Here is a 16,316-nt window from a genome sequence, read left to right on the forward strand (position 1 = left end):
GATCTTTCCCCAGAGTGGCCACAAGTTTGGGAAATGATATACAAATGAACTTCCCTGGTAGCTCAGATGGTAAAAAATCTGCCTGCAGTATAGGCGACTTAGGTGCAATCCCTGGGTCGGGAAGATCCCCTGGAGAAGGGAATGGCAACCCACTCCAGTACTCTTGCCTGGGGTATTCCATGGACAGAAGACCCTAAATATTCCATGTGAGCCAGCTGTAGGTAGCAAACAAAATGGCCAGCCCTCTATCCCCACCCTCATGAAGCACACAGTGAACCAATGACCAACTACTACAGCAGTAACACCACAGTAATAGGCATCAGCATTTGCTTCAAGCTGAGAATGTGCAGGTATCCTTCTGATGCTTTATATGTACGCACTTAATTCTCACACCAACCATATGGGAAAAGTGCTATTATTATTTGTTCTATAGATAAGAAACTGAGGCAGAAGTAGGTTGAACAGCTGGCCAGTAGTCGTCCAACCAGGCAGTGGCCTAATAGGGATTAAAACACAGTCAGCCCAGGGCCTGTGTTGCTAATCACCATGTCATATCTGCAGCCTCTCCATTTTTGATAAACTGGCTCATCTTATCCTTCAGGTCTCCTTGCTGCTTCAGCTCTTTTGTCGCCTGAACTATTGTGTTGGGTGTGGATAAGTGGATGCCAGACACTTGCTAGCTGCTCAGTCAGAAATGGATGCTGTTTCCTTCCTCTTGTACTCAATCTTCTTTCCACTGTCTGGTTTTGTACTTTATCCCCCCACCTGTCTTTCCAGGTTCCCATGGGGCTTCCCCTCCCAGCCAGTCCACCTCCTCCAGTCTCCATGGTGCATTCCTATGTCCTAGAGTGATATAGGACTAGCACAGGGTGACTGGGCACATTGAGGCAGGGAACCTCATCCAGCCTGGGGTGAGAAGGCAGGTACCCTGGAAGGGCTTCCCAGAGGAGAAGGTGGTGTTCTGTGCAAATGTACCAGAGAGGTCAGGTGCATGTGACATAGTCCCTAAAGATGGGGCTTGGGATCTGGGCAGGTGCTAGATTATGATTGTTCCCTACAATCCCCACTCTTAAACTAGTTGAAGTCATGTGCACTGGATTCTCTGGCAAAGGGGTGGTAGCCCAGAGGCTAGGGCAGGTGGATGAAGCCACAAACTCAGGACATGATCTGAGTGGCACCATGTTGGAGAGAAGCCAGAATTAACCCAGGGCAGTGTGTTCCCATAAAGCTGGGCTGAAAGTGTTAGATAGGGAGTTGACATGAGGTGATGGCACAAATGGGGAAGGCTCAGGGATGGAACCTAAAAAAATTTCCTGAACTGTAATAGGCAGGCAGCTACAGCAGCTTTTGGTATGGGGCTGCTGATCCAGGAACAGGCAGAATAAAAGCAAGTAATGGCCTGGCCAGAAAAACACCTTGTGAGCTGGCTAGGAGGTCCAATTCCAGGCCAAGGGTTGTGTGTTACACCAAGGGGTTGAGATTCAGAAAAACCATTATGCCCATAAGTTTTCTTCTTCTTCTTATGGCAGAATAAGGTCCTTCTTCCAGAATAAGGTCCATCCACATCTCTTCCTTGGTGATGCCTAAGTTAATTTGTCCCTCTCTTCCTCAGCTTTGTATTCTCCAGAGACTTCACTGGAGGAAGGGGGCAGGGAGCTCATTGCAGGAAGGGGCTGTTTGTCAAGTCTGTGCAAGCCCTATAGCTATGCTATAACCAAGGGAGTCACAGGCCAAGGCCCTTGGATGTAGGAGTAGTTATGGGCACACACTGGAAGGCTGGGGTCTTGCCTCTGACTTATAAAATGAGTGCTTCTATCCATTGATTTCAGGAGCCTCAAAGAACAGAAGCTCAGTGATCTTCAAGGTTTGTTTAAAAAACATTGGCATTCTTTTAAACTCCTTGACATGGCAGTTTTGGCATTAACCCCTGATAACCCTGTGTGACTCTGCAACACATCAGTTCTCAATGTTGATGTACTTGCCCCTCCCTCCAGTTCTTTCTAGGACTTCCTTGGTGGCTCAGACAGTAAAGTGTCTTGCTTACAATGTGGGAGACCTGGGTTTGATACCTGGGTCGGGAAGATCCTCTGGAGAAGGAAATGGCAACCCACTCCAGTACTCTTGTCTGGAAAATCCCATGGACAGAGGAACATGGTAGGCTGCTGGGAGCCAGCATGGGAGATCCCACCCATGACAAGGTCATGCGGAGGAGACCTGACAGGCAAGGTGGATCAGGACTCGAGGGACTTCCTGGACCTGCTCGAGCATCTACCCCAAACCAAAATCTGTCTGTCTACTGTTTACTATATTATGCCTTTCACCAACTCTTCTGACATTAACAGGGGGCTATCCCCGACCACCTTTCTCTGGAGAAAATCAACTTAGGGCTCTAAAAAGGAGCATTTCAATTCAAAGCCCCCTGTTAGCATTCTAGCTTGCTTGGCAGGTTTATCCAGACTCTTGCAACTACGCATATGATTGTTCACAAACCATGACACAGGAAGCCGAAGCATTCTAAAAATATAGAGCCCTTCAAGGGGTGAAAATGTTTTATTAAAATAATACTGGTGAAGGGTTTCATTGTTGAGCCAATGCTTGCTGCCAAGTTCCCATATCCCTTATCCATTGTGTGCCTGGGAGACCTTTGAGCTAATAAGTTCTTTTTTTGTTGTTGTAACCCACTACACCTTTGCTCCATGAGAATGTAACTCTGTTTAGTACTTTCTGAGGCTGACACAGAATAGAGCTATAAAGAAAAAACACTTCAAGGGAAAACAAGTTTTCTGGTTGATCAACCTTTATCAAAAAAGGGTCATAAAATGTCAACAGGCCTCCAAGGCCAGAAGATAATGTACACAACATAAGACCCTTGTTTATGGGAAAGGTATGCAGAAAAAAATCCTGGTTTCGATAAGGGCAAAACTGCTGGAATGTTTGAGCTGACTCTGCGTGACTTTGCATCTTTCACTTTCCTCTATGTACAAGTCAGGGTATAAAAGCTCCTTTTGAAAATAAAGTTACAGGCCTCGCTCACCGAAGCTTGGTCTCCCTGTGTCATTCTTTTGTTCGCCGACACCATTCATCCTGAGGGTATCCCTGGACTCTGCTGAGGCTGGACCCCGGAAGTAGGCTACAGTCCATGGGGTCGCAAAGAGTCGGACACGACTGAGCAACTTCACTTCACTTCACTTCACTTCACTTCACTTCACTTCCACTTCTTTCAGGATGAGAAACTCCTTGAGCCATATGGTCTCTGTTCCCAGCCCTGCCCCTCCTGAGCAGCATCCTTTACACATGCCAGCCTCCCCAAGCGAACTGGAGCCCAGCTCAACCAGGTAAGAAGAGACCATCTGGGAGATGTTCTCTGGGCTATTCCCTGGAGCTAAAGGACTCAGCTTTTGTCTCATGCTACTTCCTTGACATTAGTTCTAGTGCCTCCTGCAATTCCCAGCAGCCTGCTGGTCAAGGGGCCACAGAGTGTAGCCCAGGTTCCCCTAGTATAAACTCCTGTGTGGAGGCCTGAATGGAGTCTCCCAGTGAGAAGCTGATGTGTCAATTTCTAGGGCTCTGCTATCCTTTGGACCTTGCTAGTGTCTCTTGGGGAACATGATTGAAAAGGCCAAAGAAATACCTCTGAGGCCAGGGCCTATGTCGTCTATCTCTCACACATTATCTGTTGTGAGAAGAGGCATATACCTACTGCCTCACCTCTGCTCCTGGCCCCCTTGCCATGTTAGAGTTCAGGAAGAGAGTCATTGCAAGGAGGCTGAGTGAGGTAGAGGTGTGTGTGTGTGTGTGTGTGTAGGAGAGATCAGAGGAGCCTCTACTGCCATCAAGCCAGCAGGCTGGAGTGCAGAGCATGGAAATGGGGCCAAATTTGGGGTCATTATGAGTCTATCATGAAGTAGACCTTGTTTCCAATGATGCCAGTGGCTTGTCCAGGGTGAGGCAACTTCTCGACCTCTGGAACTCCATGAGTGAGAAGGGAGAGAAGAGGGAGATTAGATTGCAGGTAGAGATTTGAAAATCTAGGATTGAGGCTTATAAGCAACCTCAGTCCCAGACAAAATGGAAACAAAATGTGATGAGAGAGGAGGATAGAAAATCCACTGGACTAAAGTCTCAGGAGAGTAGTGTACCACCACTGGCTGTAGGGAGTGTCTTTCTAGCGCTCTCAAATCTGCACACAGCCAGCTATACCCATGAGCTTTGATTTCAGCCCAAGTCCACTAAATGGGGGATCTCCCTGCCCTGGACCCCTACTTTAGATCAGGCCCAGTCCCCTGGAATCTTCCAGTATACCTATTTCTGTTCTGTTATGCCTTTTCTACAGCAAAGGGATTCTCTTCGTGAAGGAGTATGTGAATGCTGGTGAGGTATCTTCCAGGAAGCCACTGTCTTCATTCTATGGCAGGTAAGAAGTCCCAGATCTTTCATATCATGGCCTTCTCCTGCCAGGCCCTGTGCTGTTCTCATTCCTGCATCCCCAGTACCTCACTAAGTACATGGCCCGAGTACCTTCATTTATCATATAGGTGGATGATTTAATTGCCCATGGACATGATATACCTTTCCAGCTGTTCTACCTAACTTGATGTCTTGTGCTCCCCTTTTATCATTACTTCATCCTATGCTCCACTTCCAGCCTCATCCATTTCTACCTGTCTTTCTCAGTAGACTACAAACTTTCTTTTTGTGAAATCCTGAGAGTATCACTCTTGATAGAGCTGTTGAGGCCCTTAAGAACTGTCTAGTTAATTCCATCCTTCCAGAACTCAGAGCTCCTCTCTTCAGATCCCAAGCTCCTTCCAGCATGCCTATTTGCTTCATTTGAACACACATTTGACTGTGTGTGTTCACACAGATACATGCATAACTTTTCACTCATCTTCTCTTTGCTTGCTTCCTGATGCTGTATTGAAGTCTACCTCTGTGCCACCTCAGCTAAAAACTAACCCACACTGAGACAGTGTTCTCCTGGGAATTTTAAAAAATGACACATCCCCTCACTTCTGTGGTTAGGATTTTAGTAACAGAAAGGAACATCTTGGCTTTATTTCAGGATTCAGCCTCTGGGGATTCCAGGCCAGCTTTCACTGCTGCTGTGGAATGATGAGCATGGGCATGGGGATCAAGTTCAAGTACACACTCAACCCTCATTTGTTAGGTCATTTTGGGAAAGATGGTCAACTTTTATGAGTCACAGTTTCTTCATTTGTAACTCTTTAGAATGACTTTTCCCCAGTAGCTTTTTTGAAATACAATTCATATATCATAAAATTCACTCTTTAAAGTGTACAGCCCAGTCATTTTTGGTACATCCACAATGTTGTGAGATCATCACAGCTATCCAATTCCAGAAAATTTTATCACCCAAAAAGGGAACTGCAGACCCATTAGCAGCTCTCCCCCTCCTCCTGCCTGCCACACACACCACCAGCCACAGTCCTTGGCCACCACTATTTTCTGTCTCTATAGACTTTTCTGGGGGGTTTCTATATGAGAAATACTGTTTACTGTTATAAACCTCCAGCACCCTCAAGAGAGCTATCTTTGCCTCTATGAACACTGTCCATCTGGTATTTCTTCTTCCAGTCTCAACAGTACTTTGTTTAATTGGACACTTAGAATTGTGTAGTTCAGTGTGTTTTCCCCTTTTGCTTTACATTCCAGGAGGTTTAGAAATAAGCTTAGTGCTCAAAAGAAATCAAAAGCTGGGCTGAAATTCTAGTTCACTCCTTTTACTGGAAGCATGACCTTAGCCAGGTTACTTACCTCAGGAGGTCATCGCACAGCTCCTATGAGAATGGAAGCTTCACCAAAGCATGTCCTAGAGCTTGTAGCTAGTTTTCCTTCCCTGGAAATAGTTTTTAATCATTAGTTTTATGTAAGAAGTCATATTACTGAAAAATAAAGACATAAAAAGGAAAAAAAAAAGCCACCCTGAATTGCACTCCGTAACTCAAGCACAGGTATTATGTTGGAATGTTTCCTTCCTTTTTTGTTCATATTCTTAGTGTCTGATTTCTGCTGTGAGTGGGCTTCTGGTGACTGTCACATTATAACTCAGGTATATATGTGGGGAGAAAAGTCATGGTCCTTTCCCCCTGGTCAGTGAAAGTGACAGTTCTGGTATGCACAGCCTCCAGAATCCTAGCCACACATTGTCATCTTCCTCATCATGGCAGGTCTTCTTTGCCCCCAAGGTAAAGGATCTTCTCTGCAAGAATTATGCCTTGGTGGCACCAGGTTTAAAGCTTCCCTTACCATTTAGCATAACAGACAATGGCAAGTCAGGCAGTCACATCTCAGCTTGTGGCCACAGGGTTAATCAGAAAAGCATTCTCCACTAGTGACTGCAGTAGTGATCTGCCTCCCATTTTTTCCCCTCCTTTCTCCCATCACACTCCCCGCAGCATTGGCAGCAATGAGGACTCATGCAACATGGAGGAGAAACTCCCATATGATGGTACTCCATACTCTGAGAGGTAAGTCTGCTGTTACCAGGGAGCACACAGGTCTACAGACGAGAAGCAGCTGAGGGAGATGTAGCCATTAAGTCCATTTGCTTTTGTCTTCTGCTTTGCTACTTCTGATCCATTTCCAGATGTGATGTGTCACACCACAGCATAGGACATGCTTCCCTCATCCAGGTGTCACACTTGTGGCAACCAAAGCCTTTGAATCCAGCTAAGACCAGAAGGCAAACACAGTGAATCAGTGACAGAGCTAGGATGAACCCCAGGGCCCTGACTGCTCTGCCATCTAACTGTGAGCTGGAACTGGTGGTGGTAAAATACGAGGGAGGAACAGAGCTGTGACGAGGGCAGGAGTCTTTAGTAACAATGCAAGAAAATGAGCCCTGGGTCAGCAGCAGGGCAGTCAGGGACGTTCGGCAAGTTCTGTCTGAGGGGGAAAAGCAGGGGTGACTCCAGGAACAAAGGCAGAAATCCTGGAACTGGAGAGATACTCAATCTACAAGTCGGTATCTAGGACTCCAGTATGAGGTCCCAGTAGGCTCCACAGCCACACTGACATTGCGATATTCCTTGCTGTCCCTGTGATATTCCAGGCAGGACCCAGTGGTCCCAGGCATGTAGAGAAAGATCATGAAGACAGGGAACCAGGTAGGGCATATAAGAACATGTCTCCTGTAGGAGAAGACATGGGTCTTCCCATTCTAGAGAGGAATAGCCCACCATGCAGATATGTTTGGCAGGGGGACAGCGGGAAGCAAGCTGCCTGGAATAAGAATCACATTGCAGTGTCCACGTGTATGATAGAGAGTAGGGTGAAGATATGTGACTGGTTTCTGGAAACAGTGTGAGGGTCTACAATGGGCTGAGGTCCAGCATGGCCCAAGGCTATACATGGCCAGTTGCACACTACAGGTATAGGTGTCAGGCTGCCTGCATCAAAAGCACAGAGTCTGGCTGCATCACATCAGTAGCCTGTATACCAGCCTGACCGTGGATTCTTCTTTTTCATTTCCCAGAACAAGTGGAGGGATCTGTACTTACTGCAACCGGGAGATCCGAGACTGTCCAAAGATTACTCTAGAACACCTTGGCATCTGCTGCCATGACTATTGCTTTAAGGTAAGGAAGAGGGGTTGGAGAAGGCAATGGCACCCCACTCCAGTACTCTTGCCTGGAAAATCCCATGGACGGAGGAGCCTGGTAGGCTGCAGTCCATGGGGTCGCTAAGAGTCAGACATGACTGAGCGACTTCACTTTCATTTTTAACTTTCATGCATTAGAGAAGGAAATGGCAACCCACTCCAGTGTTCTTGCCTGGAGAATCCCAGGGACGGGGGAGCCTGGTGGGCTGCTGTCTCTGGGTTCGCACAGAGTCAGACACGACTGAAGCAACTTAGTAGCAGCAGCAGTAAGGAAGAGGGATGGTGTTGCCAAGAACATCATCCAGAGCTGAGGATTCCTTTTGGGTTCACAGAGTGTGGAGAAGGCTTGATTTCTGAATGCTCATGCTCCATCTCAGGGGCTTTGCAGAAGTGGGAGCTGAGTGAGCTCTCAAGTCTAAAGGAGCTAATGAGTGTTGGCAATTCTATGTGCTTAATACTGTGGGGGAAACAAAATCAGCCTTATGGGGAAAGTCTATTCCCAACAGAGGGCCAACAAGTGCAAAGGCCTTGGGGCAGGACATGGCCTGAATAGCATGAGTGAGAGATTAGTGGTAGGAGATAAAGTCACAAGGATGCCAAAGAACTGGATCATGTAGGTGTTGGAGGACACAGAGAGACTTTAGATTTCATTCTAAATGAAGCTGGAACCTACTAGAGGGTTTGGGTGGTAGAAACACAAGGTCTGACTGAAGCTAGAGAAAACAAAACAGTGACTTGATTAGGGAGTTGGCATGGCAGATGTCAAGATGGTGGCTGGATTGGGGATACTGTTTGAAAATAGAGCTGGCAGTCTGTGGGGTGTGAAAAAATGAGAGGAGTCAAAGGATACTCCAAAGTTTGGGGCCCAGCTGTTACCTGAAAGGATAATGGTGCCTTTTACTGAGAAGGGAAATACTGTAGGGGAGCAGGTTTGAGCAAAGGGGAGGTGTAGATGAGTGAAATTTCAGGGAGAGCTACATGGGGAGCACTTGTGGTCATATGGATATGTGTGTTTGTGTTCCAGGGAAGGGCCAGGGCTGATGAAATCATCTAGGGTGTGAGTAGCTGGGGATGTGGGCTGATGCTGAGCCCTTGTGTCTTTCTACCATTTAGAGGTTGGGAAGAGGAGAGGGTCTACAGAGGAGGATGAGAAGTCACACAGAATATAATGCCCCAAGTGACACAGTTTCTACAGAGACTCCAGTGGTCTCCAGTGTCAGTGGTTGCTGAGAGACTGAATGGGATGAAGCCTGAGGACTGCCCTTGAACTTTGCAGCATGGTGGTCATTGACCACAGTTGGAACAGTTTTGGTGGACTGATGGGGATAGAAGCCTGACTGGAGTGGGCTCATGTGGGAATGGACAGAGTCACTCTGAAACACTCTCCTGATGGGTTGGCTTTGTAAGAGAGCAGTGCAAGTGGACAGTGGGGCAGAGGTGCCAGGCATGGGTTTATGCTAATGGGAGTGGTAAGAGTAGCAAGCAGACACTGATGGTGCAGGAGAAATGGATGCTGATGGTGATCCTGATGTACATCTGGAGGAGAGAAAGATGGGCACCAGTTAACACATGACAGGGACAGAAAAGGCTGAATCTGTGGGTCATTATAGAGAGGTTCCCAGGTTGATGGGTGGAAGAATGAGGAACTTCTTCAGTAGTTGCCTCTGTTTTTCTCAGTGAATGAGAAAACAGGATCACCTTTAAGGGATGGGGAGGAGTGTTGGACATTTGAGAAGAAAGGAGAGGATTTGAAAATTGTCTCAGAGACAAGGAGGGTGGATGGGCCCCGCAGAGCCTGCTTGAGGCGAGGACTCGTGCATTCCTTTGGAGACCAGTTAGCATGTAGTGTGTTGTTCCCTAGCCAGGTTCAGCCACAGAGGTGAAACAGGGACTACTAGCATTTACTGGGGCAGAGGCTATGCCAGGTGAGTTGGCATGGTTTAGTCTGTGCTCAAGGGAACAATAACAGTGAAGTGATGGCAGAGACTATCCAAGTGAGTTGGGGGACATGAGAGGGGCAAATGACTTATTGGTTTTGATGAGGTCTAGAGCAGCAGTTCTCACACTGGAGCATGTGACTCACTCTTCACTATCCCCTGAAGGGCTTCTTAAGACAGAGTGCTGGGCCCCAGCAAGGTTTCTAACTCAGTACATCTGGGTGGGACCTGAGAATTGGCTTGTCTAAGAAGTCCAGACAATGCTGAAGCTGCTGGTCCACAGAGAGTCTGGCCAGAGCAGAGGCTGAGGTAGAGAGAGGCTCAGAACATTGGAGGAAAGGAACAAAATGCTAGGTGTTGGAAGCCCCTCTGTCTGTGCAGATGCAGAGTTGACTCAAGAGTAGAGGTGCAGAGAGAGACTGTGACATGTGGTTTGGCAAAGACCCATCTGTTTTCATGATTCCTGGACTTAAGTGAAAAGTTATTAGAAACAGTTATCAACAATTAAATACCAATAAATTGGATAACTGGGAAGAAATGGATGCATTCCTAGAAACATACTAAGATGGAACCAAGAAGAAATTGAAAGCTTGGAGAGACCAATAATAAATTGATTAAATCAGTAACCAAGCACCTCTCAAGAAAGAAAAACTCAGGGCCAGGTCTTCACAGGCAATTCTAACAAATATTGAAAGAAAAAATAATACCAATCCTTTTAAACTCTTCCAAAAATAGAAGAAATAACACTTCCAAACTCATTTTATGAAGCCAGCATTATCCTAACACCACGTCAAGCATAATATTAGAAATGGGGCTATGCTATGATCCATCAATCCCACTTCTATGTATATACACAAAGGAATTGAAATCAGGCTCTCAAAGCAGTCTCTGCACTGCCTGTTCACTGCAGCATTGTCAACAATAGTCAAAACATGGAAGCAATCTAAATATGCAGTGACTTATGGATAAAGAAAATGTGGTATATACATTAAGATGGGATATGATCCAGCCTTTACAGACAGAAGGAAATCCTGTCATTTGCAGCAATATGGATGAAACTGTAGGACATTGTGCTAAGCAAAGTAAGCCAGACAGAGAAGGGCAAACACTTCTTAGTACCACTTATATGAGGAATCTAAAATAGCAAAATCCTTAGAAGAGAGTAGAACAGTGGTTGCTAGGAGTTTGGGGAGGAGGTGAAATGGGGAGGTGATGGTCAAAGGATAGACTGTCAGGTATGCAAGATGGGTTAGTTCTAGAGATCTACATTGCAGTGTCTGTAGTTAATAATATCATATTATATAATTAGAACTTGGCTAACAGAGGGAAAGAATGTTAAATAAAAAATCCCAGAGAATTGTTTCAACTTTTATTTATATACCTTAATCACAGAGCACCCCTGTTAAACACAGAGCAGAATTACTTAAGCAACTCTTGGCACATTTGGTGCCACAGAGCCCAGTGTTAGAGGAAAGGTAGAGTTGGAGTGGGTGGGCATCCAGGGAAGGCTTTGTGAGGGAGGTGGGTCTGGAGTCAGAGATGAAGATATATCCCGGGGTATTTTCCAGGTGGCTGAACAGGTATCCATCATGCATGCAGAGGGAATACAAATGAAGAGGCCAGCAGGAGGCTGGCAGGCATGGGAGGAGGAGGCCCACAGTGGCAGGAATTTTAAACTTGCCCAACTGGGTCACACACAGGGCAGGGAAACTTAGAATTGTGGCAAAACAGTGAGACCTGGTATTCTTGGAAATTCTTAGAATATGGGCAGGGTGCCTGAGACCCACCCCTGGGGGCAATGAGCACAGAGGTGGAAAGGATATCACTTTCACAAGATCACAGAGCTGCTCAGAACTGAGGGTCAAAATCCTGGCTCCAAAATCAAAGTGAATATTTTCCGAGCTGTACTCTGCGGCCTCTCAGGAAATGCCAGTCCACTGCTCAGGTTCATCTGTATAAATTCATCTGTCACTGTCCTTTATTGGAGGTTTATCTTACCTCTGTTAGATTGGCATAACATTTTAAAACACTAATTTGTATTGCTACGTTTAGGAATAAAGAGAGGACACTTAATGTCCACAGCATCATAACAGCCTTTTAGGCTCCTTGTTCTCCACAGCGTGAGGGACGTTGCAAGCCGGGGTTGTTGATTTTTTTTTTTTTTTCTGTTTGCAGAGGTTATCCTCTAAATGCATCACCACCACTAGTTGGCTAAGTTGAGGTTCAAGCTCTGGCCTACAGTAACTAAAATGACAGAGGGCTCATTAATTTACAGTGAAAAATTGGCCAGGAGACAGGAAATGAAAGGTAGAAGAAGAAAGACGTCAGAGAGGTGCTGGGTGAGAATAAGCAGAGGGACTTATGGATCTTAGCAGCTGATCTCCACTACTTTCAGCCAGAAGCAGAAGGCTTGTCCAGGGTGTGCCTGGAGATAGCTGGAGCCCCAGACATATGGGGATTCTTGGTCTCCTCTTATTTGAGACTGTCTGCAGGCCCCTCTGTTCTAACCTCTCAGAACAGGAGGGGCTGCAGCAGATGGATAGACATTTCATCCTTTAGAAGTTGGCTGGAGAGGCAGGCCAGAGGGGCTGGACTGCTGAAATCACCTTCCCTCTCATTGCACCTTCATATCACCTTCCTTTCACTTTCAACATCACAATTAAAGCTCTCCAATAGATGAGGAAAGAGAGCCTCAGTAACCCACCCAAGCCCAGCCAGCTAAGGAGCAGTCGATTTAGGGCTCAAACTCAGGCCCAATTCTGAAACCTGGGCTCCTAACGACCGTGTGATCATTCTGCCTGTTAGTTTTTGTTTTTGGTTTACTGTTGCTTTTGTTTTTGTTTGAGATTTGTCTCTGTTTATGCCATTTTTAATTGTATGCTTCAAAGTCCAGGATGTGACATCAGCTTGGTGCCTGCCCACTCCATTCATTTAGATTGCTGCACTTGTATGTTGACCTCTAGCATGTTTTCTCTTTCAGTGTGGGATTTGCAGTAAACCAATGGGTGAGCTTCTGGATCAGATCTTCATTCACCGTGATACCATCCACTGTGAGAAATGCTATGAGAAGCTGTTCTAGGTGGGTGCTGCTAAGCAGCAGGAAATTTACTAGGGGGAAGAAATGTGCCCTAGTGTCTCCCTGAGTCTTGACCTGAGGCACTGCTATCTCTCCTAGCCTTTATGTTCAGGGTGCCTGAGTCCTCATGTCCCTATGCCCTGTGACACTTTGAAGTCTTAGGTGGTACAGATGAAGACCTTTCCCATGGACATTTGCAAGCTGCAGAAGCCACTGTCTCTTCCTCTCAAGGAGCACCTTCCATGCAGCACCTCACCTAAGCCCCCTAGCTGCCCTGCTAGGTCATTGGCCCATCTGGGGACAAGGATGTAAAGACCTAAAGGAAAAGGACATGGAGAAGCACTTAGCTGGTAGATGGCACAACCAGGACCTCAACCCAAGACTTCAGATTCAGCTTCTCTGCTACAGTCCCCTGGGCTTCCTCTACCATTGCTCAGATAGCATCAGATCAGGACTCAACAGCCAAGATATTCAGTAAAACAAGATATTTAGCTGGGGACCAGCAGCAGGTAAAGGCCAGGATAAGTGGGCATGTGTGGGAAGTGATGGTGCTGTCCTGGTGCTTGGGCAGCTTCTGGTCCACATTATCAACTCTGCTTGAACACAGGTTTGCATGCTAAAAACCAGTGGAATTGACCTCAGTGTCTGAGCTTTATGGGGACCAGTGATCCTGGCAGCCCCTCCTCCTTAGCACCTGTTCAACTAGAAGCACAGGACATAGTATCTCTCTTGAAGGCAATGGGAATGGGTAGCAACCAGGCCCTCCACCACCTACAAGCCTGTTCTGCCTTTTCTCCAGAAGACACATTGATCTGGACTATTACTTCCCATGCCTGGAGCAGTCGCCCTCCCCAAGATATTCTGACTGCTCACTGGATTGGGTGTGTGTTTCCAATCTTATGGATACTTCTATTTTCTTTTACTTCCTCCAGGCTGAGAAGAAAGTGATGACTCCTGGACAAGTTTGACTATCCCCAGTTGCCCCAAGTTGCTGGTTCTTCCCTTACTTCCTTCCTCATGCTTTTGATTTGTTCATATTTTTGCCCTTATTAAGTTGAACTTACTTACATCCAGTAGCGTATCTTGATGATGTTATGATAATTCCTTGTGTGTGTACCTTTTTATAGCTGAAAAAGTACTTCTTATCCATGATCTTACTTCAGGTTCAAGCAGAGTGTTGAACCATAATTCCGTTTTGACTTCCCTAAGATTGGTCAGCTTCCTGATGAGTTTAGATGGCCTGAGTGTGACTTTGGGACTTGAAAGCAGAAGGAGACCCCCCTGAAGCTTCTTAGGGGCTAGGTTAAAGAATGTCGATGATCCCTGGTGGGTAAATTGCACACACTGAATGCTAGGGAGCAACATAGGCTAATGTTTAGCTTGTCTATTTACCATATATATATTTTTTGAACTTTCCATATCCTTTTACAACTAGTTTGTTGCTTTGAATTGAGTTACATAGAAGATTTTAGTTACCTCCTCCTACCTACCTTTCAATATAGCTGAGTTCTTCCCCGTAAGCATGTGGGCATGTATTAGAAAGTTTACATATTAGGTTTAAATTCTCTATGATATAATTCTGAAGAGCCTACTGACCAAATGGACATCTGTGTCTGAATTTTGATAGCTGATTGATACCTTTGACCTCAATTTCCAACCCCTAAACTTTACACAGGGATCCCCTAAAGTAGGTCTTAGAGTGTATAGACTCCAGCAAGATTATGAAGGGGGAGAAATTAGCTAGTGTTCTTGAGGCCTTACTACATAGCAGGCATTATAACAGAGTGATGGCATTAATCCCCATTCTAATCTTGTGAAGAGGGTATTCTTCTCCCTAGTTTGCAAATGAGGATATTGAGGCTCAGATAAGCAGTCAGAACCATTGCTGTGTCTCTCCAGTAACTGTAGCCATAGTCCTGAGCCTGGGTGGAGGTTGCCTAGTCCTCCCGGGGAACCTGCCCCCCTCAGACCTTTCCTGAGGCACACTTGTACAAAGAGAGGCAGGTGGGAAATTGCACTCCTCCTCTGGGTAAAATACAAGAAGAGCCAAACTGGGCTCCCTCACCCTCCTTTTCCATGAAAACACTTCTGAACTGAAATAATCTTAGCTGGGAAGAGATTTGACTCACAGATCTTCCCAAAGAAGAGCTTGTCAACCCAGACGAAGCTCCAGTGGGCTCACTGATCTGAGCACAGGGCCTTCAGTGATGTCTCATTTTCCAGTCCAGACTCTGTCCCAAGCTAACAGCAACTACCAAGACCCTAGGAACTTGGAACAGGGACTCCTGTTGGCCTGATGGACAGATGTAGGCCCATGCAACTGGGCTTTTCCACCTTTGGGACCAGAATTACTGTGTAAATTGGGCTTCCCTGGTGGCTCAGTTGGTAAAAAATATGCCTGCAATGCAGGAGACCCCAGTTTGATTCCTGGGTCAGGAAGATCCACTGAAGAAGGGATAGGCCACATACTCCAGTATTCTTGGGCTTCCCCTATGGCTCAGCTGGTTAAGAATCTGCCTGCAATGCAAGAAGCCTGAGTTTGATCCTTGGGTTAGGAAGATACCCTGGACAAGGGAAAGGCTGCCCACTCCAGTATTCTGGCCTAGAGAATTCCATGGACTGTGTAGTCCATGGGGTCACAAAGAGTAGAATGAGACTGAGTGACTTTCACTTTCACTGTGTAAGTTCCGCAAAAGGACAAACTGACAGTTTTTCTGATCAAATCATTTTAATGATTGGCCTTTTTTAAATGACCTTTTCTCTTGATTCCAAAGAGATTGGGCTGCCTTTCTGAGTGTCTGGTGACCTCTGCTGGCGTTCAGAAGTTGTTTTGTGGATGTTTCTCCACATTCAAATAATCTTTTTTTTTTTTTTATGAGCCTGTGGGGGAGAAAGTGGTCTCCCCGTCCTATTCTTCCACCATTTTGGGACCACCCCTTCTCTTGATTTAATTAAAAATCTCTGTCCAGTTTCTGAGCCCTGTGCACACTGGATGGTGGACTTATTCTTCTTGCCAAATGATCAGAGAATATTCCATTTATTTACATGAATGTGCATCAGATTTGGTCTGGAGGGGAAAATTGGCACAGCATGCCATGTCCTGACACAAAATATGAGCTGGTTTTCCTCAAGACTAGCCCTCAGCCTGGGACTTGGCACATGATAGGGATTGACACATGGGTGCTGAATGAATTAGTGAAAAGGAAAGAGGTCCAAGACAGGCTGGCTTCCCCACCTTCAAGATACACTCTGTCTTTAAGGGAGTTTTAGAACCAATGTGCAAGATACTGATTTTAATCTGAAAAAATCTTTCATGGTTGAAATGGCTCACAATTCTGCAGACTTAAGAAAGAGAGGTGGTTGCATTACACTTTGCTTCTTTTTATTTGCCTAGAATTTTTAATCATACTTGCTTGACTCACAGTAACGTATACAAACATAATAAATGGTGAGATACTTTATGTGTAAATGTTAATGTTTCCTTTTTTAAATGTAATAACTTGGTGCATTTGGCTGTGTGATTAATTTTCTCCTATTACTTGAAGCCATTCTCTTTACAAAATCAAATAAATACTTTTAAAAGTATCAAATATAAAGAGCAAAAAAAGCCCCAGCATTATCTAGAAACTATACATGCACTGGAGGTGTGCAATTCTAGACTTGTCAGATCTCTTTTTTAAAA

General features: G+C 45.7%; 1 protein-coding gene across 7 annotated transcripts in view; it reads left to right on the forward strand.

The window, feature by feature from the left end:
* Positions 1–16,103, forward strand: part of ZNF185 (zinc finger protein 185 with LIM domain) — a 66,392-nt gene extending 50,289 nt beyond the window's left edge. For all 7 annotated transcript variants that reach the window (XM_040265484.1, XM_040265490.1, XM_040265488.1 and 4 more), the window contains 6 exons: positions 3,225–3,335; positions 4,334–4,414; positions 6,417–6,488; positions 7,496–7,598; positions 12,539–12,637; positions 13,567–16,103. In XM_040265484.1, the coding sequence (XP_040121418.1) occupies positions 3,225–3,335; positions 4,334–4,414; positions 6,417–6,488; positions 7,496–7,598; positions 12,539–12,637 (466 nt within the window). In that variant the 3' untranslated portion in view covers positions 13,567–16,103. The remainder of the gene's footprint in view (positions 1–3,224; positions 3,336–4,333; positions 4,415–6,416; positions 6,489–7,495; positions 7,599–12,538; positions 12,638–13,566) is intronic.
* The last annotated feature ends 213 nt before the right edge of the window (positions 16,104–16,316 follow it).

The sequence above is a fragment of the Oryx dammah genome, unplaced genomic scaffold (genome assembly GCF_014754425.2).
Source record: "Oryx dammah isolate SB20612 unplaced genomic scaffold, SCBI_Odam_1.1 HiC_scaffold_23, whole genome shotgun sequence".
Lineage (NCBI taxonomy): Eukaryota > Metazoa > Chordata > Mammalia > Artiodactyla > Bovidae > Oryx > Oryx dammah.